General features: G+C 42.5%; 1 protein-coding gene across 7 annotated transcripts in view; it reads right to left on the reverse strand.

Moving 5' to 3' along the window:
• The window catches only part of camta1a (calmodulin binding transcription activator 1a), a 1,306,542-nt gene that overhangs the window by 100,809 nt on the left and 1,184,619 nt on the right, over window positions 1-21,114 (reverse strand). For all 7 annotated transcript variants that reach the window (XM_087980408.1, XM_087980405.1, XM_087980404.1 and 4 more), the window contains 3 exons: window positions 16,754-18,639; window positions 11,356-11,482; window positions 10,312-10,446 (listed from right to left, as the gene is read on the reverse strand). In XM_087980408.1, coding sequence (XP_087836534.1) covers window positions 10,312-10,446; window positions 11,356-11,482; window positions 16,754-18,639 — 2,148 coding nt within the window. The remainder of the gene's footprint in view (window positions 1-10,311; window positions 10,447-11,355; window positions 11,483-16,753; window positions 18,640-21,114) is intronic.

A 21,114-nucleotide genomic window follows, 5' to 3' on the forward strand; every position in this document is an offset into this window, starting at 1 on the left:
AAATGGAGTAGCTCTGGGTTGGCAAGATGTAACAAGTGGTGTTCCACAGGAGTCAATGTTCGGGTCTCAACCATTTACAGCCTATGTGAATGACTTGGATGAAGAAACTGGTATGCAGAGATTTGTTGGTGACACAAGAACAGGTAGGAGAATAGATTGTGAGGAGGACCTAAGGAGTCAGCAAAGGAACACAGGTAGGTGAAGTGAACATGCCAAAAAATTGGCAGATGGAGTATAATGTGGGAAAATGTATAGTTTTCCATTTTGACAGTAAGAACAGAAAAGCAGCACATTATTTAAATGGGAAGAAGTTGTAGAACTCTGAGATACAGGAGAATCTTAGTGTCTTACCACATGGATCACAAAAGAGTAGTATGCAGGTACTGCAAGTGATTAAGATGCCAAACAGAACTTTGCCATTTATTGCAAGGGGAATGGAATATACAAGTAGGGATGTTTTGCTGCAGTTGTATAGGGCATTGGTGAGAGTTTTGGTTGCTTTATTTAAAAAATGCACATAATTGCATTGAAAACAATTCAGAGATGGCTCACCCAACTAATTCTTTGAATGATGGAGTTATCTTATAAGACATGTAGGGCAGTTGGGGCTGTATCCATTGGAGTTTAAAAGAATGAGATGTGATTGTTTGAAACATATTAGATCCTGAGGGGATCTGACAGTTTGGATGCTTGAAGGATGTTATGCCTAATGGAAGAACCGAGAACTAGGGTTCATAATTTCAAAATAGGAGAGTTTCCATCTAGGAGAGAGATAAGGAGGACTTTCTTCACTCAGAGGAAATGTGGAATTCTAATGGATGGGATCATGGGATATTTTTAAGGCAGATGTAGACAGATTCCTGACTAACAGGGAGTCAAAGGTATCAAGGGGAGGCAAGAATCAGATCAGCCAGGATTGTATCAAATGTCAAATCACCTCTCAGCCTTCTCTTTTTCAAGGAAAACAGCCCATTTTTCTCCAACCTACTGTGATAACTGAAGTTCCTCATTTCAGAAAGCATTCTCGTGAATCTTCCCTGTGCTTTCTCTGAAGCCTTCATATCTTTCCTAAAGTGAGAAGCCCAGAACTGGGTGAAATAGCCCAAAATTAAACTTACCTAGTGTCTTTTACAAATTCATCTTAAACTTCTTGCTCTTGAACTGTATGCCCTTATTTATAAAGCTCAGGACACTGTATACTTTTTTTTTACCACTCTCTCAACGTATCCTGTCACCTTCAATGACTTATGCACATATATGCCCATATCCCTTTGATTCTGCACCCACTTTAGAATTGTGCCCTTTATTATCTATGAACTCTCCATGTTCTTTCCACTGAATTTAACCATTTCACCTTTTTCTTCTTTGAACTTCAACTGAGACCTGTCCATCCATTCCAGCAACATACCTATGTCCATTTGAAGTTCCACACTACCCTCCTCACTGTTCACAATGTCCCATGGGCAGCTAGGGAGAGGCTGAACAGGCTGGGGCTGTTTTCCCTGGAGCGTTGGAGGCTGAGGGGTGTCCTTATAGAGGTTTACAAAATTATGAGGGGCATGGATAGGGCAAATCGGCTAAGTCTTTTCCCTTGGGTCGGCAAGTCCAGAACTAAAGGGCATAAGTTGAGGGTGAGAGGGGAAAGATATAAAAGAGACCTAAGGGGCATTTTTTTCACGCAGAGGATGGTATGTGTATGGAATGAGCTGCCAGAGGAAGTGGTGGAGGCTGGTACAATTGCAACATGTAAGAGGCATTTAGATGGGTTTATGAATAGGAAGGATTTGAAGGGATATAGGCCGGGTGCTGGCAGGTGGGACTAGATTGGGTTGGGATATCTGGTCAGCATGGACAGGTTGGACCAAAGGGTCTGTTTCCATGCTGTACATCTCTATGACTATGACTTATTTGAGTGAAGTAGCTTTGAAATAGCTACAATTATATCTGTAAGTGGGCTGTTTTCCAAGGATTCAGCAGTAGATCTTTACAATGTCTTATCTGTGACATGTATTTTGTAGGCAAAATGTGGTACATAAAGAACATTCATTTCAACAGTTCTTCAGAAGGCTTTAAAAAGCTACTCCTCCCATTTTCCTCCTTTCTGCCCTGATGATGCTGACTTTTGCTGGCTAGCTTGGGCTCTCCTCTGAAACAAACTCTGCTAACTTCACAGTACTAAACGTACTTTTTGTGTAATACCACAAGGTAAGTGGTTGCCACATAGCTAAACCCAAACCTGCACACATTTATGTGGGACACATAACAAAATAAGCCATATCAGGTTGGCTGCCCATTGGAAAGATTGGCTTCCCTTTATATAGTGCCTTTTACAACTTCAAGAAATCCCCAAGATCTGCACAGCAAAGTAAGCATTCACTCTGCTGTAATGTAGGAAACACAGCAGTGAATATTTGGTTAAGAATAAATTACCAACAACTGTAGCCACTCTTGCAAAGGAGTAACATGGCAGCCTGTTTATAAACAGTAAGAGTCTAAAAACAGCAAATAACTTGGTGTTATGATGTTCACTGAGTGATAGATGTTTTCCGGAACATCAGGAATAACTTCTGTGCCTGCTTTCCAGATAACAGCCACCTTTAAAATCCAACTGAGAGAATAAACAGGGCGTCAGTTTAATGTCTTATCTGAAAGACATTAACTCTAACAGCACAGCACAGCACTCCCTCAGCACTGTGCTCTGAAATGGGAGCCAAAGATGTTCAAACTCAGCAGAATACTACAAAGACACGGTTGATACGCATTATATGGATCTTTTAATTGCACTGAAACCAATATTGCTGTTTAAACTTATCACTACGTTTGAAAACTACTATCTCGCAGGGATCTCATTTCCACATGCCACCGATTTTTGCCTCCATTGTTTACTGGGAGTGTGACTAAACCTCCTTATCAACAAAACTAATTAAATAGAAAATCTTGACTACACCGGATTTAGTGGGGAGTCTGAACTGACTCCTACCTCAGCTAAGATCCACCAAGTTATAGATCTTGACTGTTGGGTTGAAGTCAGAGTGGATCCTCTTAAAAATATTCCCCAACAAATAAAACAGGCCTTGCCTTAAACCACAAAAACAACACATCAGAAGATTATGGGTTATCACAGAAATACCTATCAGAAAATACAGGCTACTCTGAGTGTTCTGAATAACTGGATAGTGCAAGTTACCAGATCCCATCCCATTCTCAACTAACATCCTCAAATCCAATCTTAGTAGTTTGGGGGTACATTTCTTTCAACGTATCTTGACACCCAGTTGACGAAGACCTCCGCACCTTAACTTACAATCACACTCCAAATATATTTAGATCTCTTGAAGCTTTAATAAGTTGTGAAAAGTGAATGCTGTCATGCCTCCACATATCTAAGGAATAATGCAAGGTGAGATTTATTTTCACCGATATTGAGAGCCAACAGTACAATTTTCAGTGTCAAAATGTCATATCCTGAATTTTCTCCTCTCCATTAAAATTGGTACACCATCCACTATCTTAAGCAATCACTCTCACCAAAATGGACACATAACAGTAGCAGTGTGTATTCAACCTAGAAGATTTGTTGTAGCAATTCACCAAAACTTCTTCAACAGCACCTTCCAAATATGTGAACTCCACAATCGAGGAGAACAAGGCAGCAAGGTTATCTACAAATTCCTCTTCAAGTTACACATCAGTCTGATGTGGAATTCAATGTTGACCCTTCATCTTCACTTGATCAAAATCCTTGAATTCTCTCCGTAACAGAGGGTCAAAGGAGCACCTTTACCACGTGAGCTGCTTAAGTTCAACAAAGTGCTAATTGAGTCAGAACTTTGAGCATTCAAGACCCACACCAGATACTGTGGGCCCGATTATTGTGGAAACTGGACCTCTAAACATGATGGATGGGACCTTAATGTGAAAAACTCATCCCATTTTTTGACAGATTCCATTTTTGCCAGTAGGGGAAAAGGAATAGGTTGTTGCTCACACATGATGGGACTCAGCAGGACTAATTGAACTCAGTACTGAGTTCAAACAGACACTGTTCTGACTGTAGCAAGGGCCTTATCCCATTGTGGGAGTAATGAATTGTTAGAGTAGATGCAAATGCTTGTGGTCTGTAGAACTATCAACTTGTGAAGTTATTTGAATTCTCTGCCTTTAAAAAAACTAAAACAGAATGCTGGGTGTGTCTGTGAGAGTTGAATAAAATTGCTCTAGCAATTACAACAGTTGTTGGTTGACATTTCCCAAGGGCAATGGCGTTGATATTACTTGCCTGATTTTCACTATTTATAATTATCCCACTGGGTGGGTTTTGTTGTTGGGGGGGGGGGGGAGGAGGAGGAGGACGTTATCAAATGAGTAACTGTTATAGAATGTGAGACTGTGTATATATATCTCAGTGTTTGTTTTTAATAGGGATTACTTGCTTGAAGAGATTTGAGTTTTAAATGGGCTTTCATAATTGGGATTTTAAAAATTATATTGAAAGCCATAATAAATTTTTATGCCTTTTTTTTTAAAATCTAGATCTGGCTTCTGAGTTCTGCCAATGGTGGACACTGGCTAAGTAGGTTTGGGGCTATATAGGATCAAGGGGGATTGAGTTGGAATACGTTGGCATGTGGTGGCATAGGTTTGGGTAAGGGTTGAAGTCTGAGGCAGATGGATTAACCTCAAAGGAACAACTGTAACAAGTCCCCAGAGAAACTGTTTTTACAAAGCACACCGCAGCACTCAGAAGCTTTTGTGACTGCCTCTGATCTGAGACTGGGGGCAGTGGGCCCAATCCATCTTGTACATGCGCACCATGATCAAAATTCAGTCTAACATTTCTCTCAATGTGGTACCGAGAGCCAGGGAATCCTTTGATTAAAAACAACTAGTTTCAGAAGCAAAGACTTTAAAGAACTGGTTCCTACGTCACTAATTCCTCAGTAATGTTACCTCAATGTTGTGGTTCTGTTCGTCGAGCTGGGAATTTGTGTTGCAGACGTTTGTCCCCTGTCTAGGTGACATCCTCAGTGCTTGGGAGCCTCCTGTGAAGCGCTTCTGTGATGTTTCCTCCAGCATTTATAGTGATTTGTACCTGCCACATCACAGAAGCACTTCACAGGAGGCTCCCAAGCACTGAGGATGTTACCTAGACAGGGGACGAAATGTCTGCAACACAAATTCCCAGCTCGGCGAACAGAACCACAACAACGAGCACTCAAGCTACAAATCTTCTCCCAAATTATGTTACCTCAAGCTTAAATGCATCACTTGCACTGAACTACACACATAAGACAATCCTGTGTTGAATCTCTGGTCTGCTCTGGGTTGGAGCTCACCTAAGATTGCAGTATATGGTGTTTCAATCAACCTTAGAGCACTGAGTGAGGGGAAGGGGGAAGTCAGCATTTGTGATGCTGGGGATGTCTGAAGGAGTGGTGATTGGAAGATCCATCTTGGTCTCCTCCAGAGGTTCCCCAGCAAAACAGGTGACAGATTTCAGCCAATTTGATTCACTCCACGTGATATCAACAAATGATTGAAGGCACTGGATGCTGCGAGGGGAATGGGCTCGATCAACATTCTGGTAATACTACAGAAGACTTGTGCTCCAAACTTGCTATGCCCCTAGTAAACTGGTCCAATACAGCTCAACACTGGCATCTACCCAACCATGTGGCAAATTGCCCAGGTATGTCCCATACACACAAAAAAAGACAAATCTATCCCAGCCAATTATCGTCACATCAATCTACTCTCAATCATCAGTAAAGTGATAGTAGGTGTCATCAACAGTGCTATTAAGCAACACTTGGGTTAACAATGACTTGCTCATTGGCACTCAGTTTGGATTTTGCCAGGCCAAAATAATTGAATTGCAGAGGTAAGGTGTGAGTGACTGCCCTTGGCATCAAGGTTGCATTTGACCGAGTATGCCACCAAAGAGTCCTTGAAAAACTGGAGTCAATGGAAATTGGGTAAAACTCTCCACTGGTCAGAGGCATACCAGTCCAAAGGAAGATGGTTGTCCTGGTTAGAGGTCAGTCACCTCAGTTCCAGGACATCTCTGCAGGAGTTCCTCAGGGTAGTGCCCTCGGCTCAACCATTTTCAGCTGCTTCATCAATGACCTTCCCTCCATCATAAGGTCAAAAATGTAGTTGATCACTAATGACTGTACAATATTCACCACCATTCATGACTCCTCAGATATTGAAACAGCCCATGCTTGAATACAGCAAGGCATGGACAATATCTAGGTTTGGCTGAGATGTGGCAAGCAACATTTACGCCACATATGTGCAAGGCAATGACCATCTCCAATTAGAGAGAATCTAATCATTGCCCCATGACATTTAATGATATCACCATCACTGAATCCCCACAATTAATATCGTGGGTATTGCCACTGAACAGATATTGAACTGAGTTAGTAATATAAGTACTGCGGCTACAGGAGCAAGCTTAGAGCTAGGAATCTTGCAGTGAATACCTTACCTTCCGACTTCTCAAAGCCTGTCAACCATTTACAAAACACAAATCAAGCATGTGGTGCAATACTCCCCACTTGTCTGGATGTGTACAGCTTCAACAAAATTCAGGATGCCATCCAGGAAAAAGCAGTCTGCTTGATTGGCATCACATCCACAAGCACTCATTCCTTCCACTACCGAGGGAATGCGGCAACAGTGTATACCATCTACAAGATGCACTGAATAAATGTGTTAAGGTTCCTCAGACAATACCTTCCAAATCCACAACTACCTTCTTTCTTAAACAACAAGGGCAGTAGATACATGGGATCACCATCATATGCAAGTTCCCCTCCAAGCCATTCACTATCCTGGCTTGGCTTGGAAATATATGACCATTTCTTCATCGTCATTGGTTCAAACTCCTGGAACTCCCTTCCTAATGGTATTGTGGTTATACCTACACCAAGTGAACTGCAGCAGTTCAAAAAGGCAGCTCACCACAACTTCTCAAGGGCAAAACATGCTGCCAGTGATGCCCTCATCCCATAACTAAAGGAATAAAAAAAAGGCAGTGTCTCCTGGAGCTAATTGCCAACCAATCATTATTGCCAAAAATGATAACAGGCTTGCCAACTCTGATTGGCCACATTTCTAGAGGTTATATCATATGATCTCTTGCCCCTGCCAACGCTGGCTTACCCTCTTATCATTGGTTGATCAAGACATCTTTCCTGGTAGTGCTGAGCCCACACACTCCCACCAATGATTAACCGATATATTGATCTCTATAGTGACTGCCTTCGCATGACTAGTTGGGAAACCATTAGCCTCCTCATTAACCATGGGATGATTCTTTACTATTAGTCAAACTATCTTTTTTTCTGCTGTCTCCAATATTTTTACAATGAATATATGAAAGTGAGTAAAGAAAATGCAAAATGAACACAAATTTTGTATAATGTCTTGGTGATTATTTCCCTAGGGTGTTCTGGAGATGAATTACCAATTTCTGGGAACTTCAGGGCAAACCTGGAGAGTTGGCAATTCTGGATGGCATGTGTGTAGACCTTGGCAGGGCTGGGACTGACTACTGAAAGTGAAAAAGGGCTCTTGTCACTTTCTTAACTGAAGGGATTTCTTGCACAGAAGAGGACAATTCAGCCTGTTGTACCTGTGCTAGTTCTTTGAAAAGGTTGACACCCAGATTTTCCCATTGAGCCGAGAAATTAATTTTCTTTAAATTGGAACATAGAACATAGAAAAGTACAGCACAGAACAGGCCCTTCGGACTACGATGTTGTGCCAAGGATTAATCCTAATGTGAAATAAAATAACCTTAACTACGCACCCCTCAATTCACTGCTGTCCATGTGCATGTCCAGCAGGCGCTTAAATGTCCCTAATGACTCTGCTTCCACCACCACCGCTGGCAACTCAGTCCTTGCATTCACGACTCTACATAAAGAACCTACCTCTGACGTGTCCTCTATACCTTCTTCCTAATATCATAAAACTGTGATCCCTCGGCCCAGTCAATCCTGCCCTGGGGAAAAGTCTCTGGCTATTGACTCTATCCATGCCTCTCATTACTTTGTATACCTCAATCAGGTCACCTCTCTTCCTCCTTCTCTCCAGAGAGAAATATCCAAGCTTAGTCAACCTCTCTTCATAAGACAAGCCCTACAGTCCAGGCAGCATCCTGGTAAACTTTCTTTGCACCCTCTCCAAAACCTCTGTATCTTTCCTATAGTAGGGCGACTAGAACTAGACACAATATTTCAAGTGTGGTCTCACCAGAGACTTGTAGAGCTTTAACAAAACCTCGCAGCTCTTAAACTCAATCCTCCTTTTAATGAAAGCCAAAACACCATATGCTTTCTAAACAACCCTATCCACTTCGGTGGCAACTTTGAGGGATCTATGTACTTGAATACCAAGATCCCTCTGTCCCTCCACACTGCCAAAAATCCTGCCTTTAATTCATGCCCAATTGCCTTTTAAAAGGCATTCCGTAATCTGTTACACTGGCTTTCCAGGTGCTGCAATCCAGCACCACCTTCACAATCTGGACAACCTAGTGAGAGAGCAAATTTCTCTTTATTTCCCACTTTTTTTTGGCAACTGTTATGAATCAATGACCACTAATTAACAATCCTTGTCAGAGGAAAGGTTTCTTCCTCTCTGGTCTTTCAAAGTCCGTCATGATTCTGAATAGCTCTCTTTGGCCTCCACCCAACCTTCTTTGTCTTAAGGAGAACAATCCTAACTTCTCCGATCTCTCCATGTAGCAACTGATTGGCATCATCCTGATAACCTCATGTGGTCCCTCCCCAGGGCTTTGACACCTTGGAAGTGTGGAAACACCTCTTCTTCTGGAATGCTTGGCCAACTTAGTGTGAACAAGGCTTCAACACGGATGCCTGTTATCCACTTGAGCAGCTTGGCAACACTCTGCTGACATTCATGCATGAGGATTGTCTATTTTGTTATTGTACAATAGAGTCAAAATTGTCAGGAGAGTAAGCCAGGAAATTGGGGTAATAAATCCCTGCTATGGAATTTATCAAATGTCCGCACTTTTATCTCACATGACAAGCCCAAGAGGAAAGTAGAGTTGAACTATTGCCAGCTAATCCACAAACTGTCACAATTGTTTATGCCAGTGAAACACTTTACTATGATTCAAGTGCGTCCGAAGGTACAAGCACTGATCACAGAATGATTATGAACTCAGTAGGATGGAATAGCTCTTCAGATGGTTACTGCTGGCAATGGGCCCAGTGGCAAGCCTTTGGGATTGTGCTGACATCAAGACATTTATTAGCCATGTGTTAGAAAGAGGTTTTGTTCTTTATGTGAGTGAACATTAAATGTTTAGGAGTAGGAATGGAGGGCACACAAATAATTTTCAGTGGGAAGGGTAATCTTCATTTAAATTTTTTGGTGGGACAGCAAAAAAATGCCTTCATTTGTACATTAACATACCATCACTTCACGTATTTCAAAACATATTAAAATGCTCTGAATGCAAAGGGTTTTGGGGGTTACTTTGCTTCAGTGGCAATCAGCAGTCACATTAACAGCCCACCCGCGAATTTCAGGTATGGCTGAAACACAGGAGCAAAAGCAGGTCACTCATTCCCTTCCTGTTCCATCAGTCAATTAGATTATGGCTGACCTGTACCTTAATTCTATTTATCCACTATGGTTCTATAAACCTTGATAACCTTCATCCAACAAAAGTCCAATTTTTAACTGACCGCAAATTTCAACAACATTTTGTGGCAGATAATTACATGTTTCTACTCCCTTTTATGAGATGAAATGCTTCTTGACAATACCCCTGAATGATCCAGCTGTAATTTTAAGGACATGTCCCCTTATTCTGCTTCCTTCCTACAAATAACTCCATATCTACTTTATCTGATCTTTTAATTATGTTAAACATTCGATCGTTACACTTTTTTTCTGTATTCAAAGGAAGACAAACTCAGTCTATGTTTCCTGTGTTTACATATAACTCTTTCGGGTCCTCAATCATTACAATCTTGTAACGCAACGAGTGCCAAGCAAGCACTTTCCAACAGTTGTCCAGCTTTCCTGCATTGGAATGTCATCCATCTGCAGCACTCTGTCACCTTCCAGGGACATGCCAACGTTGTTCTCATGTGCCTGCTGTCCTTGTCCTTTTAATAGATGGGAGATCTTGACTGCAAGATACTGCCAAAGAAGGTTTGCTGAGTTTGCAGATGGGGCACATTGCTGCCACGCTTCAACTGACTCAAGAAAGAGTGACTTTCAAAGGTGAACAATATATCAGATCTGTTTTGAGATACTTACCATCCAACGACAGCCAGTCGTGCTGGGACGTAGGAAGAGTTGGCAAGGCCCTGGCTTTGTACTCAAAAACGACAGAATTGGAGATGATTTGACTATTGAAGGCCACCTGCAGTGTCACAAGGCCAGTGTCGTGGGCTGGGTGGAAAGAATTGACACAGTTAACTGTTAAAGCTGCCACTTCTAATTTTCAAACCAGCTGACATTACTAGTTAACAGCTTTGTAAAACTAAGGATCACAAACCTAACAAATTCATTGTGGAAAGGGCAAATAAAGCAGAGCCAAGGGATCGTACAATTTCCCCACGTGCTGAGCTCCTGATTTTTATTGGGCCATTATGGGGAATTTCTGAATGGAGGTCAAAATCTCTTCACAGATAGTAACAACAAAACCCAAGTGTCAGCTATGGATCAAATAGTTCGATCATCTCTGAGCCAGACAGTCCTCGGTCAAGTTCCAATTCAAAAACTTGAACATAAAATATTATTCCAGGCTAGTAGTGAAGGGGTGCCTCTGGTTTCCTGGCAATTATTTGTCCCTGAAGTAACATCAGTAAAACAGATGAGCGAACCTGTACTGTTTTTGGAAAATTGATGTGTACAAACGAATTGCTACAATTTGCGCATCATAAAAGTGCTTTGGGATGCCTGAGAATGTGAAAGGTGCTATAGAAGTAAACATCTTCTTTTGAAAATAACCTAGACTCTTTGACCGGAGGAGGAACTGTGCTGGTCAGCCAACTAACCTGACTTTTGAGTCGCATGATTAGCTCCCGGTTCTTAAACTAACAAGGACGTAGAGTGATAGGGGATAATTTGGACACCCCCAACACTAGAAAGCTTTGAATTCTGATCATGGGTGAAAGGGAAAGGCAAAGGTAGAAGCAGAAAATGTGTCAATTAGCAAATTTAGCAAGCCACATGTGACTGACACAAACAGATCTCGAGCACATGCCCAACTGCTCAGAGGTCACTCATGGTGCGTGGCAGTTGAGTTGTGATGTGTCTTGAAAAGTAAAGTAAACATAAATAAAAATAGTCCCTTACCTGGGCAATAACATCTAAGAACACCGGGCTGAATAAGAGATGCAGGCACTGAAATCTGGTCAAACAGGCAACTGTAATTACTGCTGGCTTCCTGCCATGGTCCCGTGATCAGCACCTTCACTCCTCCCTGCAACAGAAAAATGAGATCTCAGTGAGTGGCTCATCTTTCAATATTTATATAAAAGTTCTCCCTTCCCAATTGGATCATAATGCCCTTATTTTCTACCCTCTGCTCCAGGGACTGCTGAATCTTATTGCAGGACCACTCCAAGAACACAGGTGGCCCCTCTGGTGCTTTGCCAATTTGCAAGTAATGGAAGACTGTTCGACTAAAGCAGTCCCATGATTAAGCTCAGTTCCAATTGTGTGTGAATGCAGAAAGACACGTTAGAGCAGATTTTCCCATATCGGTGCCACTTTGCATAGATGGTCTCAGGCGAGAAGGATTGGCACACTTACTAAACAGCCCAGCTGATGTTCAGTCAACAAAATTTAAGTTTATCTCTTTTTAAGTCAAAAGTTGATTTTCCATTTACCTCATAAAGGATCACACATATGTATAAACAGGTATGTGTAAACACACATTTACAGACATACAAATGCATAGACATACAAATGCATATACACATCTATGCACAGGCTTGTTCACAAACATATGTAAACACTTTTCCACAGGAGACACAAATCAGTGCTTAAGCCGGTGCTTTCTGCTCCTCTGATTTTGGAGCATTTAAACAATTTATTCCAATGCAGCACAGCTCAGTGTTCAATCCTGGACTTGGGTCCTTGTGCTAACTGCTGACCTTGATGGGCATAATTAATTAAAATTATTGAAGTTATAATAAAGCATTAGCTTTAGAAATATTAGAAAAATAGAGTAAATGTTGAACTCAAAAGCATAAGGATAATCGTGTAGCTGTATGGGCCAGAATTTCTAAGTTTACCACAGCTCTCGTGTTTGCAGTTTATATTTTCTTTGTCCAATTTCTTTCATTTTCTCACCCTCTTTGTTCTGTCAGAACCTTCCTCATTCTCTGTTCTATTTGCATGTTCCTTTAATGTATTCTTACTCTCGATATGATTGATTTTACATCATCTAGATGTTTTCTATGGCAGAGTATTTTAGTTATTCAGCACATTAAACCACTCTGTAATGATCACTTTGTTTCATCTTCTACTTTATTTCCAACCTGAACAGAAAGGTTGAACTATAGACAGGAAGGTAAAAAAGGTACTTTTTCTGGGCTAGCAACAGAAACATCACCACATAATCTGGCAGGTTCCCATAAAAAACCCAACAGGTGGATGACTGTCCCTCATAGAAGGGGGTGTGCAACCTAGACCCAGTCTGGTTCACCTTTGACTCAAATTTCCCAAAGTGCAGCAGGCTTTCAATGCTTTCAGAGGAACAAGTGATGGCCTATAGATTCTGTCTCACTGTATTACCTAAATCCCAATGATAAATATCATTAATAAACTGACAATAGAATCATCAGGACATGAGGATAACTTTTTGTTATTTGGTGAGTTGTTATGATCAGGAATGCACTGCCTGGAAGAATTGTGGAAGCAGATTTAACTGTAATTTTCAGAAAGAAATATTACGAAACAGACCAGTCAACAGGGAGCCAAGTTAGAAATCAAAGTTGATTTGTGCGTGAGTGGATGCTGGCAGATGGGGAGAAGTTCATCTAGCTGCCTCAATTGGACACTTTTACATTATACTGATTAGGTTGCCTCAACAAGAGCTCTAATACAGCAAATCCTTGTGTTTCGGGTACGACGGTTATTTTGTGAAGGAGCAAATTACTGCAGATGCTGGAATCTGTACTGAAAACAACAAATGCTGTGGAGATCACAGCGGGTCAGATAGCTGGCATAGTTGTGATGGGCTGAATAGGCTCCCTCTGCACTGTCAGCTCCTATGAATAGTGATGAAAGCCAAACTAAGCAGGAAAGGTCTATACTGATTCAGTTGACCTTAATTACAGACAATAGGTATAGGAATTACAACATCCCGGGCCTGGTTCCTGCTTCCGACTCCATCTTTAAAACATGTAAATGAATGACCATCAGCTGAGAGAAAGCGAGCTAATGTTTTGAGTGTAGATGATAGTAATGAGGCTTGAACTTAATGTCTGTGAGGTGGTGGAAGCAAAGGTGATAAAGGCTCTCAAGAAAGGAATTGCATGGCACGTGCAAGAAATAAATCTGTTGTAATATGGGGCAAGAGCAGGGAAGTGGGGTTGATTGGAATGCATTACAGACAGCTGGCATGGACTCAATCAGCAGAATGATCTCTTTCTGTGCTGCCTTGACTGTATAACACTTAACATTCTGTTTTATTTAATTTGTACCCATTTATTAGTGATAAAAATATTGGGGATGGAATTAAAAACATTTCTTAAATAGATCTTCAGTCAGATCTAATTGGTAATTAAAAGCAGCTTACTTTCCAATTGGTTATAGGAAGGCAGGGTAAATGCAAATGACCGGGTGAATAACAGCAGAAATGTGATAAAATCAGTAATATGTCCAAGTGGGAGTTAGTGATTACATGAGATAAAATCATCTAGAGATGACAGAATCTGGTGTTTGCTACAGGCAGGAATATAAAAAGGCAGAAAAGTATATAACTCTCAGATGTTCTGACTGTGCACAGTCCCTCACATATCGGTGAATAACAATATCAGTCATGACACGAACAGGTCTGACCCAGAGTGAAGTTTGAGTCAGTCAAAAAATAAATTTAAAAAATAACCTGAGCTCCCTCTAGTGGCATAAAGATGAAAGCACAGAGGTTCTGCCAACACTTATTTGAAATGCTGGTTAGGTCTCAGCTGCAGTATTTGCCAAAATCTTTCAGTATCCGTACCACAGAGATTGGGTATAAGGTGGAAGATGCACATCGGGATCTGACAGATGAACCTGATGTCCACATGTGCATTGGATTTGCCTGGGAAGTTGAAAATTCCAACATGTTGCCGATGATCCTCTGCAAAAGTCTCCAACAGTGAGTTCACATGAGAGCTGGATACGTGGAACTTACCTACACATCTACCCTAGTTAGGCCTAACTCAGACATCAGCCAATGCAACTGCGACTCACCCATCTAACCCACTCATTCACCTTACCCATCTTAATCACTTACTCGCTTCCTCACCTACTGTAAGATCAGACCTTGGAAAGTGTACATTCATAGAGCAGCTCATGGTGTGAAAGGGATATGCATCCTGTCTTTGTCCACCTTTTCTTGTGCTCATGACCTTCTCAATGGATGTCTACATCAACCCTTTGATGTTTCAGCTGGGATTGGAGATCCCAGCCAAAAATCAAAGAAGAGTTGTATTGCAGAAATCTTTGAGAGATTTGGGCCATTCTGTTCAGCTCTGAGCATAACACTGTGCGAAATTTACACAAACAGTTTCAGGGATGAAGAACTTCAGTGGAGAAGCTGGACAAGCAGTGATTGTTCTCCTTAGAACAGAGGAAATAAAGAGGAAATGTAAAAGATGTTCAAAATCATGAAAGTTTTGGTAAGAGTAAATAAGGAATTTCCAATCACAGGAGGATTAGTAACTAAAGTACACAGAGTAACTGCATTTGGAAAAGAGCAAACCAGAGAAGGACAGTATTTCTCCTGATGTAGCCAGTTATGATCTGCAGTACACAGCCTGAAATAGTGGTGCAAACAGATTCAATAGTAATTTCCTGAAATTAATTGGAAAAAAGCTTGAAAGGGGAAAGGGGGAAGCTAATTGGATTGCTCCCTCATAGAAGGAGTGTTGGAATTTTCAACTTCCCAGGCAAATTCAATGCACATGTGGACATCAGGTTGTCCACAGTTGTGATAGGCTGAGTAGGCTTACTCTGTACTGTCAGCTCCTATGATTAGTGGTGAAAGCCAAACAAAGCAGGAAAAGTGCACTTTTTCATGCCTGGTCTATACTGATTCAGTTGAGCTCAATCAGAGACAATAGGTATAGCAATTACAACATCCGGGCCTGGTTCCTGCTTCCGACTCCATCTTTAAAGTATGTAAATGAATGACCATCAGCAGGCTGTGGAGTGCTGCAGGGCTGGGTACAGAGATATAGATTAGGTTCAGTTGTACATTAGATTTAGATTTAGATTTAGATTACATTACAGTGTGGAAACAGGCCCTTCGGCCCAACAAGTCCACACCGATCCGCCAAAGCATAACCCACCCATACCCCTACATTTACCCCTTACCTAACACTACGGGCAATTTAGCATGGCCAATTCACCTGACATGCACATCTTTGGACTGTGGGAGGAAACCGGAGCACCCGGAGGAAACCCACGCAGACACGGGGAGAACGTGCAAACTCCACACAGTCAGTCGCCTGAGGACGGAGGAAATAAAGAGGAAATGTAAATTATTCCCCCTTCAAAGCCAAATAACCTGACGGGCCTTTAGTAACCAAATGGCAGTCAAGGCCTTAAGGACGGAAGGTGAGTGACAGGATGGGAAAGAATGCTAGACATTGATGAAAGGCAATTCAACCAAAGAAAAGTGTAAAACAAACAGAGAACTTATATCTGATCCAGATTGTGACAAGAAGACAAACCAAAAGTTTTCAAGGAAAGTATCAGAACAGCAGGAGGACATTCAACCCCTCAAACGTGTCCTACTGTTCAATGAGACTATGTCTGATTTGTAAATTCCAGTTACCCACTTTGGCCTAAGTCTCTCAATAACTCTGTCTAGCAAAAATCTATTGATCTCAGATTTAGATTCCTCACAATCGATCTGTTCAGAAATGCTATTACAAACTCTGGAGTAAGTGGGATTTGATTCATGACTTCCTGGCTCAGAGGTAGGGACACTACAGCTGTGCCACAATAGCCCTCGTTGATCTCCAAATTAGCATGATAAATTGGAAAGGATGTGAAAATGTTGTAGATGGTACACAAGAGCTTTACTGAGATGGTTCCAAGGATGAAAATTATGTTGATAGACTGGAGAAACTGGCAGTCTTCTTCTTAAGTGCACAGAAGGCCAAGAAAAGACTTGATAAAGGTGTTTAAGACCACGAAAGGTTTTGACTGGGAGCTCATCTTCATTCACTCAATGACTAAAGAGTTGATAACCAGACAGTTCAAATTTAAGGTGAATGTGAAAAGAACCAGCAAGGACATGATTAGGTGGTGAAAACTGAGTCAACAGCAGCCTTCAAATGGAATTGGATAAATACTCTGGAGACAGAAGTCATCCAGAGATTTGATGATGGAGTACAGAAGTGGAACTAATAGGATTGCTCATTGGAAGAGCTTGATAGTATCTGCAGGCTGAATGGCCCCTTCCTCTGCTGTTCTATTCTATCATTTTAAATTTGTGAGAATGGGATTAATCCTCCCCACAGCCCCATCTCACCTCAGGGTAAGACCACTCTGGGGAATAATCCGTCACCATGAACAAGCGTCCACTCTGTTGCAAGGACCCCAGTGCCCCCTGGGCTGAGACCACCTCAGACACGTGCATGTAGGTCATGGAGTTGCCCCCGTTCTCCCCTCCATTGAGCTGCAGACCCTGTTGTTGCTGCTGTTGCTGTGGCTGCTGCTGCTGGGGACTGCAGCAAGGGATACAGATCTCCGCCTGGCTGAAGGTGGCCACTCTGGCTCTCTCTTCTTCTGACTGCTGCAGAGTGCCCCCAGCACCCGTCTCGCTAGTCACCAGTTGATGCCCATACAGTGTGCTGGCGCCACCCTCCACGGATATGAAGTCGTTGATCAGGTCTGAGAACTGATTGCTGAAGGAGATATCAAAGTGGTCCAGGTTGAGCTCCATGTTAGCTGAGGGTCCAAGACTGTGGTGGGCCACTGGGTACAGCCCTGATACCATGTTGCCCTGGAGGATGGGCAGCCCGTTGCCCCCGGCCTCTGCCTGGATGTAGTGCTCAGTGCTACAGGCCGGCAGTTCGGCAGACTTCAAGAGGCCCTCACCTCCCTCTGACTGAGCTGCTGTTTCCATGGGGACCTCTGCCTCAGCCGCAATGGGCTGGAAGTTAGCCTGGAACTGCAGCAACTGCAGGGAAGGGGTGGCCTCCATGCGTCCCTGCTGCACAGGACCATTGCAGCTAGATGCAGCCTGCGTGGGTGACTCCGTCTTGACGTTAGCTAATCCCAAGTTGCTGCTGAAAGGGCCTCCACCATCATTCAGGCCATTGCTGTGTGTGCTGGGCTCAAGCTGATGGGCCTTGTTGGCCTCCTGAAGGAAGAAGCTGGGAGAGGGGTTCTGGTGAACGTGTGGGCTCTGGACATTCTGTGTGTAACCTGAAGAGAAGTCCTTGCTGGAGTCGATAGCACTGAAGTCCATTTGCTCCAGTGTGGTGCTGGGACTGAGGCCCCCAGATGACAGCAAAGCTGAACCAGGGGTCAAAGAGATGGAGGCAGGGGTGGAACTGGTTTGGAATCCTTCCTTGGACATCTGCTGCTCAAAAGAGTTATCCTCAGTCTTGATCTCCTTCACCAAGGGTCCACTGAAGCAGTAGCCGCCCTCGTTGCCTGGTGACTGTCGTGAGTTGCCACTGCTGGTGTCATTTTTTAGCGCCCCTCCTCCATAGGTTTGGCCTTGTTTGGGATTATTGAGGAAGCAGTCAGGATCAAAGTTCATGTTGGCCTCTGGAATCTTCTCACTGCTCTCCAGGGTGGAGGAAAGCACCAAGTCCTCTGCTACACCGGCCGACATTATGGACAAGCCATCAGGGTTGCCAGTGGCTGCTGAGGAGGCGAAGGCAAACTTGTGCCCATCCGAGTTGACAGCCAAGACCAGTCCTTGGGCCCCAGTGTCTGAGGCAATGAGGTGCTGGCCAGGCCCTGCACTGGGAGACATGGTATACACTGCCTCATTGGTCACCTCTGACATGAAGACAGTGGCATTCTGGGATAGACTGCACATGACGGAGGCCACCGCCATGCTGGAGACACCAGTGATGGCTGGGCTGTCGGCCATGTCTGTTTCGCTGTTTAGGCCACTGCTGATGGAGACTGGGGAGTTCTGGGTGGTGTCAGGCACCTCCACCTGATTGGTGGAGGAGACCTCAGTGCTGTTCTGGTGCAACAGGACAGGCTTGGCCAACTTCCCATTCCGCTTTTCACGGCTTGAGGCCTTGCCGTGTCCATGGTCATTCTTGCCTTCGGAAACATCATTGTTCTGGACTTCAGGGTGGTTGCTGTAGGTGCCGGTTCGTGGCTCCACCTTTGGTGATATGATGCGGTGTTTGGCACTGTTGCACTTGTGGTGAACGCTGCTCCCGGCACCTAGAGGTTGGGTGGAAGAAACAGGAAAATCAGTCAGTCAGTCAGGGGATCAATATTTTTACTGTATCCCTTGCCCCAGCAAATATTACAAACCTAGTGGCAACAGGACAGGCAACGCATACCAACTAGATCCACTATAACATCCTGTCATGAGATGTTAGCTGTGGCTCAGTCAGTAGCACTCTCACTCTGAAGCAGAAGGTTATGATATCAAGCTGTCAGAAACAACACTGCCAATCACAGTGCAGTATTGAGGAAACACTGCACTGTCGGTGATATCGTCTTATGACAAAAACATAGTGCTGAGTCTCTGTCTGCCCTCTCAGATTAATGCAACAACTTTCATGGTCACTATTTTGAAAAAGAGTCCTCAGTGTCGTGGCCAATGTTTGTTCCACAACTACCACTTAAAAAAGAAAACATGATGCAGTCATTATCGTGAATCATGTCATCACATTACTGTTTGTGGGAGCTTGATGTGTACAATATGCCTGCCACATTCCCTGTACAACAACTGCGTCTGCACCGCGTTTTCTCTAACATGCTTTGGGACTCTCTGAAGACATGAGAGATGCTATACACAGAGGAACCTCAATTATCCAAAGGACACGAGCGGGGATTATTTCATTTGGTTAATCGGATTCCAGATAATCGAATGCCTGATAACATAGTTTAGCCAAGCATCAGGACTTGCAAGCTTGCCGGATAATCCAATATTCAGCTAATGGAATGCCAGATAATCGAGGTTCCTCCGTAAATACAAGTTCTTCCTTTCTTTAACTCTATCTCTTTGAGAGATGTACCTTCACCCCTGCCAGAAGGTATGACTGTGGCAAAACATTGAGTTGTAATTTCTTGACTGCATATTCAGGAAAAAGGTAATGTTGGTTCAGACTTTGGGGCCGTGGGGAGTATTGGGGGGTGGTGCAAGTGTAATCCATGGCCACTTCACAGCTCACACCATGGCTGGAGGGAGTCTAGGTGGTCACTTTCCCACAAACAGTTTAAATTCAGTTGACAATGCCCTCCCTCTGCCCACTCCGAAGCAACTCCTGGAATAGCTCCAGGTATAACTCTTATCTCAGATTCTCCTTTGACTATGTGAAGAGATGATGTAGAGAAGCCAGTGCTGCACTGGGGTGAGCAAAGTCAAAAATCACACAACACCAGGTTATAGTCCAAAGTGTTTATTTGAAACTAAAAGATTTTGGAGCGGGGTATTGAAAGCTTGTGGTTTCAAATAAATCTGTTGGACTATAACCTGGTGTCGTGTGATTTTTGACTGTGAAGAGAGTCTGTCTCCAATTGCATCTCTTTGCAAGTATTAATTTCTTGATTCTGAGCTGTTTCATCAGCTTTCAATCACATAAAATTGGAGCCCCTCACTAAAAAAAAATCCTTTAAATTCTTAAAAAGCCCCACAGACTTTTAGCAATTGAAATAAACCATTAGACTAAGCTGCCTCCTTTTCAACTAGGTAATGTAAACTGAGAGATTAAATATTATTTTTTGCAAATTGGATTTCTGGTTTCTGAGTTAGTAACTAGTAGGTTTGCTGTATGTTTGAAGTTAAGAATTAATTTGTAAGTATTTCTGTAGCCATGGTATTTTTATTTTTAAAAACATCAAGGCTACAGGAATGCTTACAATTTAAAAATAAAATTGAAACCTGGTTTAGAGTAAGTGGGTTTATGTGTACCACGAATGGACGTTTGTTTATTTTCGATAAGATTTTAGTTTTGCAAGCAGCAAGGTAAATAATGGGGCCTCAAGGGTTTGTGAGAGAATTCTGGAATACTTTTAATTTGAAGGGTAACACTCATAGCTTAGAGAACAGGACTTCTGGTTTCAATTTTTTATTTTGAGTTTGGAGCAGTCCTTTGAGTCCATAGAACAGGATCGATATACAGAGCAGCGCTCCCGAGAGTGTAAGGATATAGAGAGAACAAAGTTACCTTAGAGTGAATAGTGTTAGTCTCAGGCCAGAGGTATTGGGTTAAAACCCTGGTGACCTAAAGCTCAGCATGTTTAAACAGATGTATAAAGGCTTGAGAAAGAAGCTATTTGAAATTCCAATCTAAAAGCTGAAGTCGTAAGTGACGAGATATTAGATAAAGGGATTCTAGTGTGAGTGTTATGTGAATGGTTTATGGATAATGTACCAGGGCTGTATTTTGGACACTCAACAAAAGCTATTTTGCTTCTTTCCAACTTATAAAGGAGTGTTTTGGAATTATATTTTTAACCTTTTAATTTGCATTATAAGCAGATGGTTTGGTTTAATCAATTTTAACTTCATTTCTTTTACTAATAAACTTCCCTTCTATTATTAAAGCAATGTCTGTAGCATTGTGTTCTTATGTTTCAGTGAGAAACCACTTTGTTGAAACCAAAGCATGATCTATCAAGCTAGCTTTCCGTCTGGCATCTGACCTGTCCATTAATAACATCAGTTGGGATCATAACAGGTATCAA

This window comes from Chiloscyllium plagiosum, unplaced genomic scaffold, assembly GCF_037043375.1.
Source record: "Chiloscyllium plagiosum isolate Xiang-an unplaced genomic scaffold, Cpla_swu_hap1 HiC_scaffold_37, whole genome shotgun sequence".
In the NCBI taxonomy this organism is placed as follows: Eukaryota; Metazoa; Chordata; class Chondrichthyes; order Orectolobiformes; family Hemiscylliidae; genus Chiloscyllium; species Chiloscyllium plagiosum.